Source organism: Lacerta agilis, chromosome 13 (assembly GCF_009819535.1).
Source record: "Lacerta agilis isolate rLacAgi1 chromosome 13, rLacAgi1.pri, whole genome shotgun sequence".
Classification (NCBI taxonomy): domain Eukaryota; kingdom Metazoa; phylum Chordata; class Lepidosauria; order Squamata; family Lacertidae; genus Lacerta; species Lacerta agilis.
In genome coordinates, this window is record NC_046324.1 from 6180925 (window position 1) to 6203197 (window position 22273).

A 22273-nucleotide genomic window follows, 5' to 3' on the forward strand; every position below is an offset into this window, starting at 1 on the left:
ATCAAGGGAAGTAATAGTACCACTGTATTCCGCTCTGGTCAGACCTCACCTGGAATACTGTGTCCAGTTCTGGGCACCACAGTTCAAGAAGGATAGTGATGAGCTGGAACGTGTCCAGAGGAGGGCAACCAAAATGGTCAAAGGCCTGGAAACGATGCCTTATGAGGAATGGCTTAGGGAGCTGGGTATGTTTAGACTGGAGAAGAGAAGGTTAAGGGGTGATATGATAGCCATGTTCAAATATATAAAAGGATGTCATATAGAGGAGGGAGAAAGGTTGTTTTCTGCTGCTCCAGAGAAGCGGACACGGAGCAATGGATTCAAACTACAAGAAATAAGATTCCACCTCAACATTAGGAAGAACTTCCTGACAGTGAGAGCTGTTTGACAGTGGAATTTGCTGCCAAGGAGTGTGGTGGAGTCTCCTTCTTTGGAGGTCTTTAAGCGGAGGCTTGACAGCCATCTGTCAGGAATGCTTGGATGGTGTTTCCTGCTTGGCAGAGGGTTGGACTGGATGGCCCTTGTGGTCTCTTCCAACTCTATGATTCCTCAGCCTGTGTTGATGCAGCCTGTTGCAAAGGCTGTCTTTACATCTTCCTGCAAGGAACCACCTGGGTGGCTGAACATCCCTCCTGCTGCCTCTGGGAGTTCTTTGGCTGCCCTGCTGAGAGATGGTGAGAGTGTCATTTGGCTCGTGCAATTCTTTCTGCAGACTCTGGAATGCCTGCAGTTTGTTGCCTCGTTCTTTTCACAGCAAGGCCAAGGTCTTTATACCAAGAACACCCTTTTAGGAATAGGAAGAATAATTTTATTGGCCAAGTACCAACATACTTGGAATTTGGCTTCGGCTACATTGCAATATAAACGTACCTTATACAACACTATTCCACTCACAATACAATAACACAGCAAAGGAAAACCACCCATAACTGGCCTCCCCTTCCGCTACATAACTACGAATTTAACAATTTAATGGTGCAAGGGAAGAAACTGTTCCTGAGCCTAGCCGCTTTTGTATATAAAGCCCTGTAGCGACGTCCAGATTATTAGGATGGCGACTGGCTTTTTCTTGTTCAACACAGCCATGGTTTGCTTTATTTTGCTTTCAGGAGAGGCAGAATATTCATGAAAGGGAATCCAAATCTCTGGACTGTGCTCCCTGCTGCACCGTCAGATTTTGCACCTTTACGGAAAGGCTTCTTCTCGTCGTGTTTTCCAGCTGCTGGAAGGTACATGCTACAGAATCATGCCATGGAATATTCTCTCTCTCTCTCTCTCTCTCTCTCTCTCTCTCTCTCTCTCTCCCCCTCCTTCCTGTAAAACTTCAAGAGCTTGTGGAGTCCCAGATGATTAGTGAACTCTCCATGGGTGAAATTGCAAAATAAAACCCCCAATCCATATATGTTGACAAACTCATGCAATCTACTGTTGTTATGTTGCTTTAATTTTAAAGAAAGATCAAGATTTGCCCAAGTTGGAAAACGAAATAAAACCAGAATAAGGGCTTACATCTTCAATTGCCATTTCTTTACCCACCACTGAATTGAAGCAGACTTTCCGCTATGTGAACTGTATCAGTATTACAAAATCAGGCCTGTGACTCTGCAAAGCTTCTGTTACAACCGATTAATGAGTTGCACAAGAGGTTTTCACCTTGACTTGGCAATTTGCTCTGTCCAGGGAGCTCCAATGTTTGCATGATGCTCCCTGGCCTGAAATAAATACCCCCCCCCCTTCTCCCACCACCTGCCCCTGCTAAGAGGAGGAAAGCAGAGGAGGCAGCCCAGCAGCTCTCACAAGCAGGAGCTACAAATTATTATTTATTAGCTTACATACCACTTGTGGAGCTGGGCAAATATGTTTTGCCATTGCCAGATTTCACTTCACTTCCGTGGGATGATTAGAACTGCTCCTCCTGAAGTAATGAATGAATGAATGAATGAATGAATGAATGGAGCAGCCATTGATAAAGAGCCTCCATGTGGGGCTCTAGTTACCAGACATTCCATTTTACATGGAAATTGCAGTTAAAACCCTTCTTTCCCTTTGGGACACCATTGAGCCTTTGCTCATCCGAAGTAGCTATTAATGTCAGTGTCTCGATGGGGAAACCAGTATTTCTTTCCTTGACTTTAGATATACGATTATTGTGACTTCTCCTTGCTGTGGACTGAATTCAGCCCGAGTGGCCAGTCCTTTGCTGGAGGCGAAGTCCTCGCTGCTCACAGGCTCATCATCTGGATGGAGGACGGCCGTGGCTTCATCTACCAGCTGCTGAACAGGTGGGCTCAGATGGGAAGGACACAAAGAAGTTTCAGGCACCAGCTGAACTTGGGGGGACTCATGATGAAAAGCCCCCGGTCACAGCGATGGAAGCACAAGAGGCTATGCTCAGCCACCAGCCTTTGTTTGGCCTGGTAGGGGGTGAGATTAGCCATGTCAGGAACCACGTCAGCTGGCCAGTGTGTGTGTGTGTATGCTTCCAAGAAGGAAATGCCCCATAATTACTTTTAACTGATCCTGGGAGTCTCAGACACTCCCTGCTTGTCGTCTTGATGCATGCATTTCCAAAGTTTTGACATTCACTCCTCCTGCCTTTCTCTTTTACTTATCCAGTGGTCTTTCGCGAAGCATCCAGCCATGCAATGGACGACCGCTCAAAGAAACCCTCCACCCTCATTTACTTTGTTCTACTGATGTGGGAGATGAGAAGGTAATGCAGTTGGGCTCCAGAGCTACCAAAATGATTTCTGCATTGAAAACGGAAAGGTGACCAGAGGGCATAGGTGCCAACTCCCTGGGGCCCTGGGTGCCCGAGCACCCGCAGAATTCCCCATGAAGGGGCTGGGCACACACAAATTTCAGTGCCAGGGCCATGCACGATGCTTGGCACCCATGACCCCAGGCACCCACGTTCATGGGGCCAAGTTGGCACTTATGCCTGAAAGTGATTTCACCGGTGGCAGACTCAGACACCGACCTTCCCCAAATAGGCAGGTGATATAGAGCTCTATTTCCCCCCTTGCGGTAACATCTAAACAAAGAAAAACCCCTCATCCCGAATCCTTTTACCCTACCAGTGAATTGAGAGTGGGAGTGTGATGCTCTTTGAGCACCTGAGCTGTGTTGTTATGGGGTGGGTTGCTTCAAGAACCCTTGGCCTCCATTGCGTGCGATGTTCTCAGATCCCATGAGGACATTGGTGAAGTCAATGTGGGATCAGAGAGTTGACGCTGGGCCTTGCTGCAAGGTCTATTTCTCGGGCTTTCAACTCTGTTTGTTAGGCGGTCTATTATGGGTGAGAAGTTTCTTCAAACTGGAAGACCTTTTGCAAACAAGTACTGGTCTTCCTTCTAGGCTTGTGGGATCTTCCAAGAGAGGATGTAGATCCTTTTTGATGCACTGGAGAGAACTTTAGCAGGGGGCTCTAGCATACCCTCCAAAGTCTGACAGATGAAAATAAGGAAAACAGGGAAACGCACAGGATGGCTTCTGCATTTCCAGGAATGCCATGGTTAAATTGTGGCAGTTGAAAGCTATACTTCCTCTTTTGGGCCTGTCCTGGTAACTTGCTAGTCTCAATGAGGGCTACAGTAATTTTAAGAATGCTGGAGGTAGATTGTCCCAAACACACTGCCCTCCACCTTAACTGCTCATGAGCAACAACGGGCCATCCCATAGAGATAAAGGTAAAAGTAAAGGACCCCTGACAGTTAAGTCCAGTTGCGAACGACTCTGGGGTTGCAGCGCTCATCTTGCTTTACTGGCTGAGACAGCTTCCGGGTCATGTGGCCACCATGAGTAAGCCGCTTCTGGCGAAACTAGAGCAGCACACGGAAATGCTGTTTACCTTCCCGCCTGAGCGGTACCTATTTATCTACTTGCACTTTGACGTGGTTTTGAACTGCTAGGTTGGCAGGAGCTGGTACTGAGCAACGGGAGCTCACCCCATCGCAGGGATTCGAACTGCCGACCTTCCGATCGGCAAGCCCTAGACTCAGTGGTTTAGTGCCACCCGCATCCCTATAAAGATATAGACCTACAAACCCCCCTTGCAACAAACCCCGGCGCCGACTCCATCCCTGTCAAGAGCTTGTTCTTTTGCACATCTTCTAGCGTGATATATGCCATCATATGCGCAAGCAGGGACCTCCTGCTATTTACATTGGCCATACCATTTACATTAGTATTTACATTGGTCTATTATTCTGTATGCATTATGCAAGAGAATAAATGGAGGCAAACGAGACATTAAAAATGGTGATACTCGGAAACCATTTAAATCTCCCTGGACATTCACTCAGAGACATCAGAGCTGGCTGGGCTTAAGCAGAAAGTTTCAAGAGGAGGCTCATGTGATGCATTTCAGATGCAGGTTTGAGCTCACGCGAGACTGGCAATGGCTGCCTCACAGTCACTATATCTGGGAGTGGTCCTGCAGCAGGTGTTTAGCAAATGGTGTTCATCTTGATTTGGCAACTTATTATCCACTGGGAACAGCCAGTCCTCTTGTACGAACCCCAGTTCACAGTGGTACATGGACAGCGTTGCTTGTGAGAAGTCCCAGATTCAACTCTTGGCAGCCCCAGGAAGTGTTGGAGAAGACTGCTGTCCAGAATGATACATGATGGTGATGTTAGGTGGGCCAATCACTGAGTTAGCTGGGCAGCTTTCCGGTGCTCCTGTGACTGGATCTTCCACCTTTTCCACTGGACTTTATTGGGATTTGACTAGGCATAATAATGGGGCATGCTTCCCTCTTGAGTTGCAAGGTCTCCTAGCTTCACTTTGTAAAGACACACCTCATGCCATCTTCTGTGTGTGCAGATCAAAGCCCTGTTCATTTCATAGGAATAAGGCCCATATTGATGTGTTCCTTTAGCCATGCTCCAGGGACACCTGCACAGATGCTGTGGGCATGACCAGTGGGTCATGCTGGGAGAAGGCAGAGGACCAGTGGGCAAAACCCTGCTCCCCATCTGAATAGGGCCGTGGATAGATATAATCTGGATAATTCTTCATGCATCTGATAAAGTGGCCCACAAAAGCTAAGGCAACATTAAATATGTTAGTCTTTCAGGTCCCACTTTTGTTGCAACCGACTAATACAGTTTAAATGTGTGGTTTGTTTGTTTGTTTTTAATAAACAGAGTTTTTCTTACATTATGGGCTTCATCAATGAAAGAAAGGAACCTTTTTATAAGATCCTTTATTGTGGAGCAGCATCAGGCAGAATCACTCTGTGGCATATTCCAGATGTGCCAGTTTCAACTCTTGACGGCTCTCCAAAAGGTTGGCTCAACTTTTGAATCATTCAGGAGGGCAGGGGGGCTTAAAAGGATTGTGAAATGGGGAAGGTTGGGGGTCTCCAGGAGGGGGAGGGGGAGGAATGCCACTTTGGCCTGATTTGACTAAAGGATGATGACTCAAACAAAGGAAAACCTTTGCAAATGTTTCAGACTCTGGGATCCCACTGCACTCAAACAATGAATGGCCTCTTGTCAACAGATATAATATTTTATGTTTCATTTCCCTGCTTTGCAAAGGAGTTCCTCAATTTGGACACAGAAGACTGTTACATAATACAGAGGGTGGCTATTACTGAAAATGAGTTGTTCACATGTCACCAACATGTCATTGAAAATAGTGCTGTTGTTTTTTTAAGAACTTACTGGATTTTTCCTAGAAGGGGAAATTTAAATACAGAAAAACTACAGACTGGCATACTGATGCCAGCAATATCCTATGGGTTCTATGAAAAGTATAGAGCTGGAAGGGACCCCTCCGATCATCTAGTCCAACCTCCTGCAATGCAGGAATCCTGCCCACATGTGCTCCCACCCCACCCCACCCACAATCTGTAAGCAGTACTTAGAAAGAAAAACCTGCTGGGTTTCCCTGGAGGCAATGAGGCATAAGACTTGCTTTGAAAACAGGATGAGAAAGACCCCCATCCTAATTTCTATAGCCGTGACCTACAGGTGGCAAGACAAATATCAGCAAGGTCTTTGATTTTTGCTTCCATCTACTCAAGCAGTTGGGCTCTGTGGACGACCCCCTCTTTCTTTTTCTCCCTAGAGATCCCTATAGCAACATCCTGGACACTTCAGAACAGCTTTGACAGCTGCAGTCCTGTGGCCGAAGGCATCATCGACCACCTCTGTGGAGCTGAGAATAGGATGGGGAGTGACGCCATCACCTCCTCCATTTATATCCCCAGCCTTGATAAACTGGTGTGCGGGTTTGCGGATGGCAGGATCTTCATCATGCTGGCTCTGCAGGCTGCCAAGGCCAGGCTGATGGGAAAGGGCTCCTTGCTGAAAGGTGAGTGAGAATCCTGCAGACACTCCGGTTGCCTGAGTTTCTGGCTGGCATGGGCTGCTCATTTTATTAACTAAAATGCTACACTGCTTACTATACATCTGTCTAAGTGCTTTGCATAGGTTTGTGTCCAGTGAAGCTCTACTCAGAGTAGACCCATTGAAATCAAAGGGCCTGTCAGTTACACACATCCATTATTTATTATTATTATTATTATTATTATTATTATTATTATAAATTTACATACTGCCCGTCATCAAGAGACCACAGTACAGTTTACAACATAGAATTTCAGTATGCCAAATGTTGGAGACAACCCATTAAAATGACAACAGCATTCCATAAAAAAAATCCTAACAGCTAGATAAAAATGAAAGAAAACCCAAATGCACCTGTATTTCACAAATAAAGCTGACCAGTGTACAAAAGAATTAAAAATTAAGAGTCGGGGTCCAGGAAAGCTTGGGTGGACAGGCACATTATAAAGAGGCATTAAAGGTTATTAAAGGTAAAGGTAAAGGGACCCCTGACCATTAGGTCCAGTTGTGGACAACTCTGGGGTTGCGGCGCTCATCTCGTTTTACTGGCTGAGGGAGCCAGCGTACAGCTTCCGGATCATGTGGCCAACATGACTAAGCCGCTTCTGGCGAACCAGAGCAGTGCACGGAAACACCGTTTACCTTCCCGCTGGAGTGGTACCTATTTATCTACTTGCACTTTGATGTGCTTTCGAGCTGCTAGGTGGGCAGGAGCAGGGACCGAGCAACGGGAGCTCACAAATTACCCAAGGGAGGGTATCCCGAAATCCTCCTCTGCTCTGCTTTTGGGAGTGGGAGCAAGCTGTTCTCCCCCATGGAAGCCAAAGCACCAACCTGGGTGGTCACCACCTTAGCCCTGGGCAAACACTTGGAGGGGGTGTACTCCTCTTTAGAAGAAGACGTAATCATGGAATCATAGAACTGTAGAGTGGGAAGGGACCATGGGGGTCATCTAGTCGAAGCCCTTGCAATACACAAATCCTTTACCCAACATGGGGCTTGAACTCACAACCCTGAGATTAAGAGTCTCATGCTCTACTGACTGAGCTAGGAAGATGCTCCTATTTAAAGCAGGAAACATTTCACTAATTTTGCAATCATTTCAACATTTCAAAACTTGACTTCCTTCCCCCTCTTTCTGTGGTTCCTTAAATTTATTTTTAATATCTTCTGCATATCCAAATTAACTTAATATGCTCATTTATTCATCTACTTAAATATATACTCATAAAACTGCAGGTTATTACAATAATCCTGCTAATGTTCTTATCTGTTTACAATAAACCATTTCCATTCTTTTATAAAAGTTTGCTATTTTGATTTCTTATTGCTGATTTATAGGAGTAGTAAAACCATAAAACAATAAAAACACTACTAAACAAATCTAAAACGCCGTTGAGGCTCTTAAAAGCGTTGAGATATACTTAAAAAGGAAAAAAAAAGTTTTAAAAAAGTTTAAAAAGAAGTTTAAAAGAGTTTAAAAGGAGAAAAACATTACCGGGTGCAAGCCGAGGCTACCCTTCACGTCGCCATCTTGAATCATGGAAAGCCTTGTTCATATGGTTTTTCACTGCAAACTTTACGTCGATCTCCGCCAGCAATTCCTGGACCAGCTCTATATCCCTAGAAGGAGACCAGAGCGGGAAGTCTTGCATTTCCTACTAAAGGGGACTGACCAGGAGCTCACCAAATTGGTAGCTCAATACCTGCATTTGCTCTTTTCTCGTCGTAATATTCTGCAGTCGTCTGAGTTATCAGGAGTCCCAGAGACGTGATCGTGGACAGCGGAGTCCTGTCTCTTTTCTCTTCTAATATAGTTTGCCCCACTGCGAAAGTATTATTTCGCTACTGTTTTGTATGTATGTATGTATGTTTGTTTGATGCCAATAAAAGGTTGATGATGATGATTTCTTATTCTTCCGGTAAGTTTCGCCATTTCTGCCTATTCCATAAGTTTTTGTATCCATTCTTCCTTTGCTGGGACTTCTTCTTTCCATTTTTGGGGAAGTAACATTCTTGCCGCTGTAGTCGTGTACATAAATAAATTTCTATACAATTTAGGTAGTTCTATCCCTATAATTCCTAATAATTCTTCTTCTGCTCGTGGCACATTATCAACACTTCTCCTGTGCAAAGGAGGCCACAGTTTCTGGCCAGGTGACGACGACTGCACTCTTTTCTGTCAGGAGAGAGTGAGCCCCTGCTGGACTCTGCTTCCGTTGTTGACTTCTCTCTCCCTCCCCTTGTTCTTTCAGACCCCCTGCCTCACAGAATACTCAGCCACCACAGCACCAGCGTGACCTCCTTACTATACCTCCATGGCCGATCAGCCCGGTTTGATCCCAGCTGGCTGATGTCAGGGAGCCAGGACTCCAGTGTGGTCTGGTGGGACATTTTTACCGGGGAATTATTGCATTGCTTTTCACTGCAAGCTGGTCCCGTCACGAATCTGCTGTTGTCTTCAGAGAACTACAGGGTAAGTAAAGAGCATAAGGGAGATGGGTCTTCCTGGAAGGAGAGAAGAGACAGGGCTTAGTCTACCCTCCTGCCTGGAGTTCTTGGGCAAGACTTAGAGGACAACAGCGACAGGCAGGGTCAGATCCACACCCCACCCCACCCCGAAAAGGAAATCCGGCATTCAGTAGTATGACAAGTGATGCAAAGCCCCATTCTTTGCACCCACCAGACAATAAACAAAATAAATTCAATTAACAACAACAACAACAACAAGCATTGTCCACATATGACACAACTGCTTGCTCAGCTCACTGACCTAGGATTTAATTGCACCTGGTTTTTGACATATGCCATGGAGAATGCGCTTGCATTTAGTTTTTGGTTTTTCGTTGTTCTTAATTTTATTACGTATTTTCTATTTTTTCTATCGTAAAATAAAAACATTTTTATCTGCCTCTTCTTTGCATGTAGATGACCAGGGTTGCAAACTCTGCCCATTAAAAGTGCCTCTGTTTACTAAAAATCTGTCAATGGCACCCCTCAGTTATCCCAGAGAAGCAGCCCATACTATTTAAAGCAGGGGTCAGCAACCTTTTTCAGCCGTGGGCCGGTCCACCATCCCTCAGACCATGTGGTGGGCCGGACTATATTTTTTTGGGGGGTGAGGAATGAACGAATTCCTATGCCCCACAAATAACCCAGAGATTCATTTTAAATAAAAGCACACATTCTACTCATGTAAAAACACGCTGATTCCCGGACCGTCCGCAGGCCGGATTGAGAAGGCAATTGGGCTGCATCGGCCACCGGGCCTTAGGCTGCCTACCCCTGATTTAAAGCAACTTCTCTCTGCTCCTCAGCAAAAAACAAACAAACCCCAAGACATTCCTACCCACTGCAGATAATCCAAAACACAGGGCACGGGGGCCCAGCCAGGCTGCCCCGCCAGTGCTAGCCCCAAGGGGTTGGAGGTGGTGAAGTCAGTGAGTTTTGGGTACCATGAAGTGGGAGGGGAATGAGGGTGCCCACCCAGACTTTCACCTCATCAGAGCAGCCCCAGTTGGTCTCTACAGCCGCTTTTGCCTCTCTGTTCTGAGCCCTTGGCACAAGGAGGTCTATAATCAAAATAAGGGACGAAGGGCAGGGTTTTGTGTGGAATTTGTGAGATGAAGCCATTGCGTCTTCCTGCGATTCAGCCTTGCCACGATGCCCTCATCTGGCCAGATTTAGATTTCACAAGGCTTTAAATTAGATTTCAAAGAACCAACCAACAAAGGAGTTCTTAGGGAAGAGAGAGGTGTCTGTCATCTTCTTGCCATCGATGGTTTCTTTTCTACTGAGAGAAGGAGTCAAGCGGTTCAGATGTGGGGTCAGTTGCTAAGGATGTTCAGTGGCACCGTCTTCTCCCTCAATATTTCAAGAAGTGGAGGGGCAGGCAGTTGTCTACTGGGGGTACTTCGTACGGAGCTGATCCTGTCTTAAGGCAGGGACTGAGCTTCATAATTGCATGTTCAGTGCCTCTAGAAGACTAAAACCCTGTGCTCAGCATCCATTAGGTAAAGCTGTTAAGGGTGTGAAATTGGACTCAATTTTGCACAAGTGTGCTTTGTTTACAGGTGTGTAATTGGAATCCCAGTGTCACAGCTTTATTATTTCCCCTTCTGTCCTATTCCAAGGGCAACAGGCTGTATGTATACATTTCCTTGTAGTAATTTTGCAGGGGGGTGGGGACAGGATGAGCAGGAATCTGACTGGATCCCAGGAGAGAGAAGCAGGCAACTTGGCTGAATGCAGGAGCTCATCCCTTCCTCAGACCTGCTCAGGCTGCCTCTGCTTCTTGTAAATGCATTTCTGTTCCACCTGGCGTGTCGTGCATAGCGCAGTCCATTCAGAAACTCTAGTTTTTGCCATATTCACAGTGGCTTCCTACCGAGAAGAGAAGTCAGCTCCCTTTATAAGTTCCGCACATCCACACACATTCCCCTTTGGTGTTTGTGCAGGCTTCTGAACGACTCACCTTGGCATTATCCTTCTTTGCAGTTCAGAGGCCACCGGATCGTGTGCTGCTTGTGTAGCGATGACCACGCTGTGGTGCTTTTGCACATACAAGAGCGAACCTGCCTCATGCAGGCCAGGAAACACCTTTCCCCTGTGAAGAGGCTACGGTGGCACCCTGTGGAAAATCTCTTGGTGGTTGGATGCGAAGATGATTCCGTTTACGTCTGGGATATTGAGACCGGTAAGGCCACTCCCTTTCCTTGCCATCTTTTGTTTGTAAAACACAAGGGACCCCACCAGCCTGGAGAAGCAGCTAGCAGAGGCAAACTCTGTTTGAAATGCCAAAGTTAGAAAAAAAGGCCAATAATAACGCTCAGCAATTTAACTTGGACTCTGAATAGTGAATGATTAGCTAGACTTTGGAGGCCTTGCTGTGCTGGCCAGTTGCCTGAGGCAGAGTGAGAGAAGAAGAAGAAGAGTTTGGATTTGATACCCCGCTTTATCACTACCCGAAGGAGTCTCAAAGCGGCTAACATTCTCCTTTCCCTTCCTCCCCCACAACAAACACTCGGTGAGGTGAGTGGGGCTGAGAGACTTCAAAGAAGTGTGACTAGCCCAAGGTCACCCAGCAGCTGCATGTGGAGGAGCGGAGACGCGAACCCGGTTCCCCAGATTACAAGTCTGTCGCTCTTAACCACTGCACCAAACTGGCACAAGCCCTCTCCATTTCTGGCGACACTGAGTTAGTCAACACTGATAAAGGGTGTCTCCAAGCTGTCACTTTATTGCAGGAGTGATCCAAGCGCATATTGGAACTTTCTGCATTTAAATCAGGGGTCGGCAACCTAAGGCCCATGGGCCACAAGGGGCCCATGGGGGTAGTTTAACCAGCCCACGAGCTGCCCCCGAACTGGGCCACCTGCTTGGTGAGTCCCCCCGCACTGCGCTAAACCGGCACAGCGCAGCATGGGGAATCGATTCTACGGCGCCGGAAATCTGCAAATCACGGGTGCGCATGTGTTCAGGCCCACGGAGGGATCTCTGCTGGAGTGAACCAGCCCATGCGAGGTAAACCTTGTCGACCCCTGATTTAAATTAAAGCACTCTTGACCACTCTTGCCATAACAAATCCACTTTAAAAACACAACACAGACTTTTGGATGTTTGGAAAGCAATGGGGAAATGCATTGAAAAGTGTGTCTGAATGAATTAATAATGGGAAGATGTTTAAACACCCCATAAGCAACTCTGCAGGATGAAGACTCTTTGCTGTATAGACATCCCTTAGACAAATGCTTGGAAAAGGCTGAGCATTGGGGTCCCTCTAGCGTTTTTCCTCTCCTCTGGGTGCATTCTGCAGCACTGTGACACTGATGCAACAATAGTGCCTTAGTGATAGATTTATACTGCGTCATCCACACGTCATTCTGAGTTGCTCTGCAATGCTTCCCCAATGCTACTATGCTCTTGCCATCTGAAAGGGCACAAAAAAACCTCTTTAGGATGAATTTGAACTAGTTTGTTTTGTAAAAAGAGGAACTAGTTCCTTTTTTTGGAAAGGATGAACTTGAACTAGAACCAGTTCCTTTTTAAAACGTACTTTTCAAGTATTGTGTGCAGACAGTCTGATCTGCTGCAAGAATCCATGGATCAGGGCCCCTGGCTGTATTTTGCATGGGAAAGAAGGCTGGTTGAGTTAATCATATCCTACATGAATCAGCATATAAAATTTGAGTCATTTTATAGTGACCAGAGGAAGAATGACCACTGGGAGGAGCACAGAGAGAAGAAACACCAAGGTGCTATCTACAGTAGCACAACCAGACACCTCAGCCTGCCTTAGCTGCAACAAAACATGTCTCTCAAAGTCTCTACAGCCACAACAGGCACTGTAAACTTCCAACAGTTTGACTCCACCCACCCCCCCAAACGGTGCACTATTCCATTGTCTCCTGAGATCAACGGATGCCAGCTTCTGGTCTTCTTAAATCGGGGCTTCCATTTCCAACAGGGCAGTGAGTGTGCAGGGAATGTTTGCTCTGATTTAGCACTAAAGAGTGGGTTTTCCCCTGGGAAAGTGGCAAGACAAACAGAAAGACTTGTGCTTTCTGGGCATGGGACAAGCAGAACTGTCGTTGAGCCCTCTGATTTGATATATGTTTTGTGTGTGTGTGCATGCACACGGATAATAATAATGATCAAATAATGGCAAAAAGTGCAAAGAAGACATTTCAAAATCCAGCAAACCCAAATGTCCAGAATGCAGACAGACTCATAGTCAAGCATCGCGGCACAGATATTTCCTTCATGCTCATTCCAACTGAAGCAGAGTGCAGGAAGGTGCCATAAGCTTACAGAGCTCCCTGAAAACACCTAATGGTTTCATAATTGGATTATATGCCTCTTTAAAGGGATGTCAGCTTTCCCTCAAGGCAAAGTTTGTTAACTTGGGGGAGGAGGCGGGGGAGAAGAGGGGAGGAGGAGAGATGAAGGCATGTGCCCAGTTTCTAAAGGCAATTCACTTGGTTCCTAGAAAAGATGTTGCAATTTACTTTGGTGCCATGCTCTGACCCTTTCCTCTGTGTTTTGGTTTTAACTGAAGGCCTTTTGTCTTACTGGTTTATTTTTCTATATCAAAACTTCCTTAAATGAATACTGTAGATAAGTGTGTGGTGCCTTCTGAGGTAGTTTACTGTTGTGCTGGGGTTTTCATGCAGCAATATTTTCGAAAAGAAAAGAAAACCCCAGCTCAGAATGGCTGTAAGGAAGTCTAGCAGAATAGAGGGACCTTCCACATTTTCATTTCTCCCGTGATTTCAGGTGATGGGTCTGAGTGTTTGTTTTGTTTTGTCCTGCTGCTTTCCCTGGGAAAACCCACTGTTTGTTGCTGAATCGGAACAACCACCAATTGGGTTTTCTGTGGGTTGACATTTGTTCCGATTCAGCAGTAAATTTCAGGTTTTCATGGGAAAAGCCCCAGGACCAAAAAAAAAAATACACTCTCAGATCTGTGACCTGAAATCAGGGACAAATGAAAGTGTGGATGGTCCCAAAGAGGAAGAGAAGAGGAGGAGGAGGAGGAGGAGGAGGAGGAGGAGGAGGAGGAGGAGGAGGACCTCTCTCAATGAAAAGAGGGATAGGATATTAAAGAAAGGGAAGGAGGAAAATGGAGGCCTTCAGTGGCTTTGGTCTTCCAGTGAAAACAATTCAAGGAGTCAGCCGGAGAGTCTTGGTCTCCTGAGTTCTGAAGTTAGAGGCCTGGTCCCTCCTATCTGTGCAAATGTTAAGTAGGTTGGAGCATAAATGAGCGATGGGAAAGATGCACTTGTGAAGAAAAGAAACAGCGAAAAGGGGACCACCTGCCTCTTGTCATTTGATACCTGGAACACTAGGGGACAGCATTCAAATGCTGAATGGATGCTGACTGTTGATTGGAATCTCCATGCTAACCTGTAAGTTATGAAGTGTTTCTGCTGAGAGACTGGTGGCGATTTGGGCAAGCAGCTTCCAGGGTAAAAAAAAACAAATGGAAGAATGAAACAAGCCTGATGATGCCCCTCCCTTACACTCTGGTTGCCCTGGGCAGCATTTCAGACGCTGGAGAGCCCCTGGAAGCACACGGAAAACATGGAACCAGGTGCACCAAATGTAAATGGTTCAAACTACTTTTAATGTTGCATTTCTGTAGAGTTGCAACCCACCCAGGGACCTTATGAAGGGTGGGTAAGAAATCCTGTTGTTGTTGTTGTTGCTCGTTACAATATGATTTGATATAAGGTAGAATCCTATGCTGCTTCTACATTAGAATTAAATTAATCAGCTGCTCACCGGAAAGGAAATAAAAATGTGATGATTATATCCATTGATTTCTTATCATTTAAGTGTGCGTCTGTAACTATTCCCTATTACAGTTATTAATTATGCCATTCACAGCAGCTGTGTATGGGGACAAACCATGTGGGTGACTTAAATGGTGTGATTCCTGGCATAAACTGGAGGCAGGAATGGCAATGGTGAGGGGTGGCCTGCTCTTCTTAACTTTGCGACTGTAGTCATGCTATAGGCCGTGTATGTTTATATAACTGACATGGGTTTGGCTTTTGGCAGAGAATCCCTTTGGGAAGTTCTTTAAGTCACTTACAGAGCTGGCAAAATCCTATACCAACTTCCTTCGGAATATGGCGCTCAGTGGGACTTCCCATTTGAGCAAGCAGGTGCAGTATGATTCCGTGGCTGGCTTTTCGCTTGGTACCATTAAACAGCCATCCATGGGGCAGTCTTAATGCTCAACTTGGTGGATGAACTTGTCCAGCTACAACTTACCTTCTTGGCCCTGATTCAGCCCTGGAGCTCCTGCTCTGCTTATGTGAAGTCATGCTCTGCTGCCTGTAAATTTCTCAAACCACTATTTCTCCTCTGCCCAGGAAGTCTTGAGCGCCACGAAACTGGGGAAATTGCTCAGGCAATCCTCGCTTGCTGCGAGGACTCGGTCATGGCAGCGGCAGATTCTCTGTCGTCCGTCTTTGAAGAAGACACCCCCAAGCAGGAAAACCTGGATGGCCAATCTTCCAACTCCTATAAAATCGGCACTCTTTCCTACAGCAGCCTCGCTCATCGAGAAAAGTCTTCCCACCATCAGGTGAGTGCACAGAAATCAAAGAATCGCAGAATCGCAGAATTGTAGAGTTGGAAAGGACCTAAAAGGTCCCCTGGTCCAAACCCCTGCCATGGATCTTGGACACCACTCAGGAAACCTACCTTGATGCCACATGACCCAAAGTTGCTTGCTCTCCCCTCCCCCCCTCTCTCTGGAAGGGATGGTGTTACAAGAGCACCATTCGGGAAAACATTAAAGCAGGTTTTGCCTGCAAGAGCCGAGGCAATGTGCTGATCTTGTAACTGGCCCCTTTAGCTCAGGCTCCACGCTGGCTAGAAGGCTGAATCCTTATGGGTTCAGGATGTTGGTTGGGAGTGAACTTGCTCTGTAAATTGATAACAAGTCCATATACCGCATTTTCCCGTGTATAACACGCACCCATGTATAAGGCGACCCCTATTTCGGGGAGCCCTCAACAGTTGTTGAGCTTCTTTTGTAAGTTCGCTGAGCTGTTGAGCAGCTTTTTGAGGATCCCTCGCTCTGGCAGATGGAACTGGTGCCGTAATACACCGCATACTGGCACTCACCAAATACCCTTCCTAAGCCAGAAAGAGCCCGGTAAGCAGCCTCCTCTCCAACATTTCCCTGCTACCGGCGCAGCCCTCGCTTACTTAGCATATTAACCCATGTATAAGACAACCCTCAATTTATCACAAAAAATAAGAAAAAAGGTCGTCTTATACATGGAAAAATATGGTAAATGCTACTTAAGCTATAGAAGCCCCTTCAATTTGTTATTGATCATGCCTCAGAACCACCAACTACAGATGAAACTAGCACTTCTAACAAGACATTTTGACCAGTAAATATATGAAATACAACTATATTGTGCTTGATGAAAAGTAAGTCTGAGTTTTGCATACACACCGGCAGCTTGAAAAGCTTAGGCTTTTTGGTAGGGAAGGAGCCTTAATTGTTCTCTATCTTTGCACGTGTAGAAAGATCATTTAGTATTTACCGGTAGGTATTTAATGGTGACAGCCCATCATCTCCTGTTGATTAGGAGCAGCTATTAGGCATGATAATCACCCTCTTTGATATGACACTATTTATATAGACTAAGAGGTGACTGATAAACAACAGTAGTAGTAGTAGTTAGATAACAACGCTATTTAAATGAAAGCTTCTAATGAGATTTGGAACCAGGTTCGGTGCTTAATTCTGCAAAACATAAAATGGATCTGCTGGGAGACTGAAAAGGTCTCCACAGAAAACAGAGCTCTACAGCAGGGGTCAGCAACATTTTTCAGCCGTGGGCTGGTCCACCGTCCCTCAGACCATGTGGTGGGCCAGACTATATTGTGTGTGTGGGGGGGGGGGAATGAACGAATTCCTATGCCCCACAAATAACCCAAAGATGCAGTTTAAATCAAAGGACACATTCTACTCATGTAAAAACACGCTGATTCCCAGACCGTCTGCGGGCCGGATTGAGAAGGCGATTGGACTGTATCTGGCCCCCGGGCCTTAGGTTGCCTACCCCTGCTCTACAGAGTCCTGAAATGGCAGCCGCACTCCAGCACTTTAAAGTCTCATTGAATTCCAGAAAAGGGAGAGTTAACTACGTGCTTAAATGCCTCCCATGGAAGACAAGGGAACGTTTAAGCCCTTGAGGCAGGCTGCATGGCACCTTTCTTGTACCTCATGGCTGGCCAGCCTCTGAAGCAGATTCTCCACATCAACATATTTGTCCTCATGGAAATTGCAGCCACCAGGACCCGAGGGCTCCGATTTCAGGCTGCTTAGGTGCTTTTTGGTGTGGAACTGGGATATGTGCCCAGAAGATAAAGTTGGCCCTTTTCCTCCTGGTGGGACAAGTGCCGCCAGTGCAAAACGAAGCATGTGTGTTGTCAAATTCCCTTGATATACTTGAAGAAGAAGAAGAAGAAGAAGAAGAAGAATTTGGATTTGATATCCTGCTTTACCACTACCCAAAGGAGTCTCAAAGTGGCTAACATTCTCCTTTCCCTTCCTCCCCCACAACAAACACTCGGTGAGGTGAGTGGGGCTGAGAGACTTCAGAGAAGTGTGACTAGCCCAAGCTGCATGTGGAGAAGCGGAGACGCGAACCCGGTTCCCCAGATTACGAGTCTACCGTTCTTAACCACTACACCACACTGGCTCGCAAACAGGTTTTGATTATTTCCAGCATGGAAAGGCCCCCTCATTGTTTGCCAGAGAAAGCGCCACCCTGAAAGGTGGGGTGTGTGTGTGAAGGGCCCTCTCCCCAAAATCAGACCCTCAGCACTTGCCTCAGTCACTGACAGGGGGCGAGGCGCGGCAATTTGTGTGGTGAAGCCTATTTGAATAGGGTATTGTTAGAATACTTATGGTCCACTTGACAAGGGCTCTTGCTGTAAATAGCACAATTTGACTCCAGCTGTTAAAGGGAGGTTTTGACAGTCGCTGAATGGGATTGGGAGGGGGGGGAGGTGCTTTGCTGCAGAGGAGAGAAAAATCAATACTGGCCTCTCATTCAAAGCAACCTGCTCTTTTTCTTATTCAGTTCTCCTTCCGGGTTTATATAAGGTGACCTGCCATTTAGAAAGGAAGACCTAGCTACTGTTTTAAAGCAGGGTTGGTTTGTGTGTGTGTGCAGACTAAAACAGGCAACAAATGCTGGCAAAGTAGATATTTTTCTATCATTAGTTCTGTGATCCTAAATGAGATTGCACATAAATCCACCTGAAAGCAAAGAAATCCCCTTGGTTTGAGGCATTACAACTGCATTTCTGCATACAATCGGTTGCCTCTGTAATTCAGCGTTAGAGCTGGAACGACTAACTCTGCTCGTTCCCCCCCCCCCGACTGTTATTAAAAGTCCTACAAATCCACAGCTGGGCAGTAAGACATTTATTAGTACCAACCAACTTTCCAAAAGCCTGCCACTATTCTGTGATGCTGTCGTTGGTCCTAATAAAGACGTCACCCAACTGGATTTTTGAATTTTTTACTAGGCGATTTTTGCTTCTTAGAACAGATTCCTCTTCTGTGGGGTCCTTGGCCTCCCTGGCAGTGTGGCTTCCTCTCTGGCCTGGTGCTGATCATTGCCACCCAGCCAAGCTTAGTGACAGAATGCCTGGCTAGGGGTAGCAAGAAGGCTTGGGCATGGGGCTTCCATGACACCATATAAGGTTTGGCCTTTGGTAAGCTTTCATAATATGGTACCCTGTGCGAGGCCAAAAATTGATGCACACAAACTGATCTCTCAATTATGGATGCGCTCAATTATATGGCTCTATGCTCTGCGCGGGGGGAGAACCACCTAAACCATTTCGCAGCACAAGGGTTTGATGGTGCAGATACCAGCCAACCTTTAAAAATGATTGCTGCTCCCCACCACCCAAAAAACAGAAGAGAGGAGGAGTTCCAGTGCTGTGCATGCAGCAAATGAAAGCATTTCCTTTGCTCAATCCAGTTTCCATTTTCTGCTTCTATCTGATGAAAAATGAAAAACACAGAACCATAACAATAGGGGGAGGACTCTTGGTTTAGGAGTCCAAGAGTCCTGATTTTTCTCCTAAACCAAGAGTCCTCCCCCTATTGTTATGGTTCTGTGTTTTTCATTTTTCATTACATAGAAGCAGAAAATGGAAACTGAATTGAGTATTATTATTATTATTATTATTATTATTATTATTATTATTAATGCTTAATTGTGAGTGAATTGAACATGTAATAAGCTACAGCTTGTATGTCAGCGCATTGATATAGTTCTCTAACACCCCGGAGTAAAAATGGCTTCAGAAATAAATGTGTTCAGCGTCTCGGCCCACAAATGTAGTGGCACCTCCAGTTTCAAAGCTCCCAATTACAGCATGAGCATCTCTTTCTGTTGTCAGGAGCTGCTAGCTTTAAGTGCCTGGCTGGGGAGGAGGTGTGTGTGAGCCTCACTGAGAGAAGGAAGGAAAGACTATCCCTGGCAGCTTCAGACAATGCAAAGGGGGGAGGCAGCAGATCGATGCTCCCTCCTCCAATCTTGGAAGTCTCTGCTGCTCCTCGCCCCTCCACTGTCCCCCCCCCCACCGTCAATGTAATGACAAGAAAATTGGTGTAGAGGCCAGGCTTGCAGCTAGATAATTTTAGACCCTGGACTTAATGGTCCTCTAACACACACACACACACACACACACACACACACACACACACTCTAAACAGTCTTGTGTGTTACTCTGGTTAGGAAGCAAACTGCTCTTCTCTCCAGCCATGCCAGGGTCTACAAATGCTCCTACATTCCTGGCACATGATGATGATGATGATGATAATTTATTATTATTTATACCCCGCCCATCTGGGCGGGGTATAAATATTATTATTATTATTTATACCCCGCCCATTACCCAGCCACTCTGGGCGGCTTCCAACAGAACATTAAAATGCAATAATCTATTAAACATTAAAAGCCTCCCTAAACAGGGCTGCCTTCAGATGTCTTCTAAAAGTCTGGTAGTTGTTGTTCTCTTTGACATCTGGTGGGAGGGCGTTCCACAGGGCGGGCGCCACTACCGAGAAGGCCCTCAGCACTGGACCTCAGTGTCTGGGCAGAATGATGGGGGTGGAGACGCTCCTTCAGGTATACTGGACCGAAGCCATGAGAGCAAAAAATAAACAGCCCCCCACCAAAACACACACACACTAAAGGTTGGATGACCTGATTAAAAAAAGAAATACTTTGAGCATGTGCCATTTCACATTTTATACTCACTTAAATCTCCAAGACTACAGGAATAAAACAAGGTTTGCTTCTGCAGCCCTAAAGCTAATCATATTTTACTTGTCGGGGAAAAGGATGATAAGCATTTTTAAAGTGAAAGGAAAAATATTGAAATGAGCATCTGCAATCACCTGCCTGCCTGCCTGGCTGGCTCTCTCTTCTCTGCCAGCCTATAAAATAGTTTTAAAGGTATGAAAGGTTGCTGTGGGGGTAACCACTGTCAACGTTGGTGGGGCTGAGACCAGGCCTGCTTGCTGCTGCCCCCCCCTGCACAGTCTGTCACTCCCTGGGTGGTCGTTTGGTAGTGGAGGGCAGGGTGGAGGCTGGACTTCGGCCCCAAGGTCCAGCCTGAGCTCCAACACCGGTAGAGCCTTCAATGTTTGTATGAATTCTGCTCATATTCCTAAATGTGTGCTAATTGAAGTAGAGCTGATGATGCTGTTTTGCACTGCAGTGTGTGGAGAGAGCAGCAGCAGTCAAGGAGAATATAGAAACCTCTCAGATACCCTTCTGTCTTAACAAAATAAAAAAATAATTAAAAAATTCCTTCCAGTAGCACCTTAGAGACCAACTAAGTTTGTTCTTACCTTCCCACCGGAGTGGTACCTATTTATCTACTTGCACTTTGACGTGCTTCCGAACTGCTAGGTGGGCAGGAGCTGGGACCGAGCAACAGGTGCTCACAAATTACCCAAGGGAGGGTATCCCAGAATCCTCCTCTGCTCTGCTTTTGGGAGTGGGAGCAAGCTGTTCTCCCCCATGGAAGCCAAAGCACCAACCTGGGTGGTCACCACCTTACCCCTGGGCAAACACTTGGAGGGGGTGTACTCCTCTTTAGAAGAAGACGTAATCATGGAATCATAGAACTGTAGAGTGGGAAGGGACCATGAGGGTCATCTAGTCGAAGCCCCTGCAATACACAAATCCTTTACCCAACATGGGGCTTGAACTCACAACCCTGAGATTAAGAGTCTCATGCTCTACTGACTGAGCTAGGAAGATGCTCCTGTTTAAAGCAGGAAACATTTCACTAATTCTACAGTTACAGGTAGGTCGCCGTGTTGGTCTGCCATAGTCAAAACAAAATAATAATAAAAATCCTTCTTGTAGCACCTTAGAGACCAACTAAGTTTGTTCTTGGTATGAGCTCATACCGAAGAATTGATGCTTTTGAATTATGGTGCTCTTGAGAGTCCCATGGACTGCAAAAAGATCAAACTTATCCATCCTTAAAGAAATCAGCCCTGAGTGCTCACTGGAAGGGCAGATCCTGAAGTTGAGACTCCAGTACTTTGGCCACCTCATGAGAAGAGAAGACTCCCTAGAAAAGACCCTGATGTTGGGAAAGATAGAGGGCGCTAGGAGAAGGGGACGACAGAGGATGAGATGGTTGGACAGTGTTCTCGAAGCAACTGGCATGAGTTTGGCCAAACTGCGGGAGGCAGTGGAGGATAGGGGTGCCTGGCGTGCTCTGGTCCATGGGGTCACGAAGAGTCGGACACGACTGAACGACTGAACAACAACAAGGTGCTACTGGAAGGATTTTTTATTTTATTTTATTTTATTTTGACTATGGCAGACCAACACGGCTACCTACCTGTAACCTCCTGTCTTAGTTCTGCGCTGATAGGCCTGCCGCTCCCACCTTGGGTGCCAATAGCCAGCAGCACTGACGCTTCGGGTGCTGGACAGCTCCCACAGCCATATGCCGCACTGGGGAGCTGTCCAGCCTCCTGGATCCTGACAACAGGACTGGGTAGGTGCCTTCAGAGTTGTCCCCAGGATCAGGTTGCTTGAAGGTTGGCAGGGCGGGCGAGGGGGTGCATGGTGTGCTATGCCCTATACTCCTGCCCCTGGTCCCCCACAGCTTCTTGGCACAAGGTCCCATGTCTGCCCCACTGCTGTGTGAGCCCACTGGGAGATTTTGGCTGTCAGGAGGTTACACAAGCGTCCTGCCCACCCTTCGCAAATGACTAGGAACTTTAAAAGCAAAACAGAACCCTTCTCTTCAAGGGTGCGGGCATCTTTGAAAAGGAGAAAGCTGTACTGACGTTCAAAGAACCTGGTTTTATATGGAATTTTACTGTC

The 22273-nt window shown here is 46.4% G+C and overlaps 1 protein-coding gene across 1 annotated transcript in view; it reads left to right on the top strand.

The window, feature by feature from the left end:
• Positions 1-22273, top strand: part of WDR72 (WD repeat domain 72) — a 67949-nt gene that overhangs the window by 8413 nt on the left and 37263 nt on the right. Inside the window, exons 6-13 of the mRNA XM_033167608.1 lie at positions 1110-1229; positions 2137-2282; positions 2617-2713; positions 5151-5292; positions 6079-6324; positions 8615-8835; positions 10857-11055; positions 15239-15453. Of these exons, the coding sequence (XP_033023499.1) occupies positions 1110-1229; positions 2137-2282; positions 2617-2713; positions 5151-5292; positions 6079-6324; positions 8615-8835; positions 10857-11055; positions 15239-15453 (1386 nt within the window). The remainder of the gene's footprint in view (positions 1-1109; positions 1230-2136; positions 2283-2616; positions 2714-5150; positions 5293-6078; positions 6325-8614; positions 8836-10856; positions 11056-15238; positions 15454-22273) is intronic.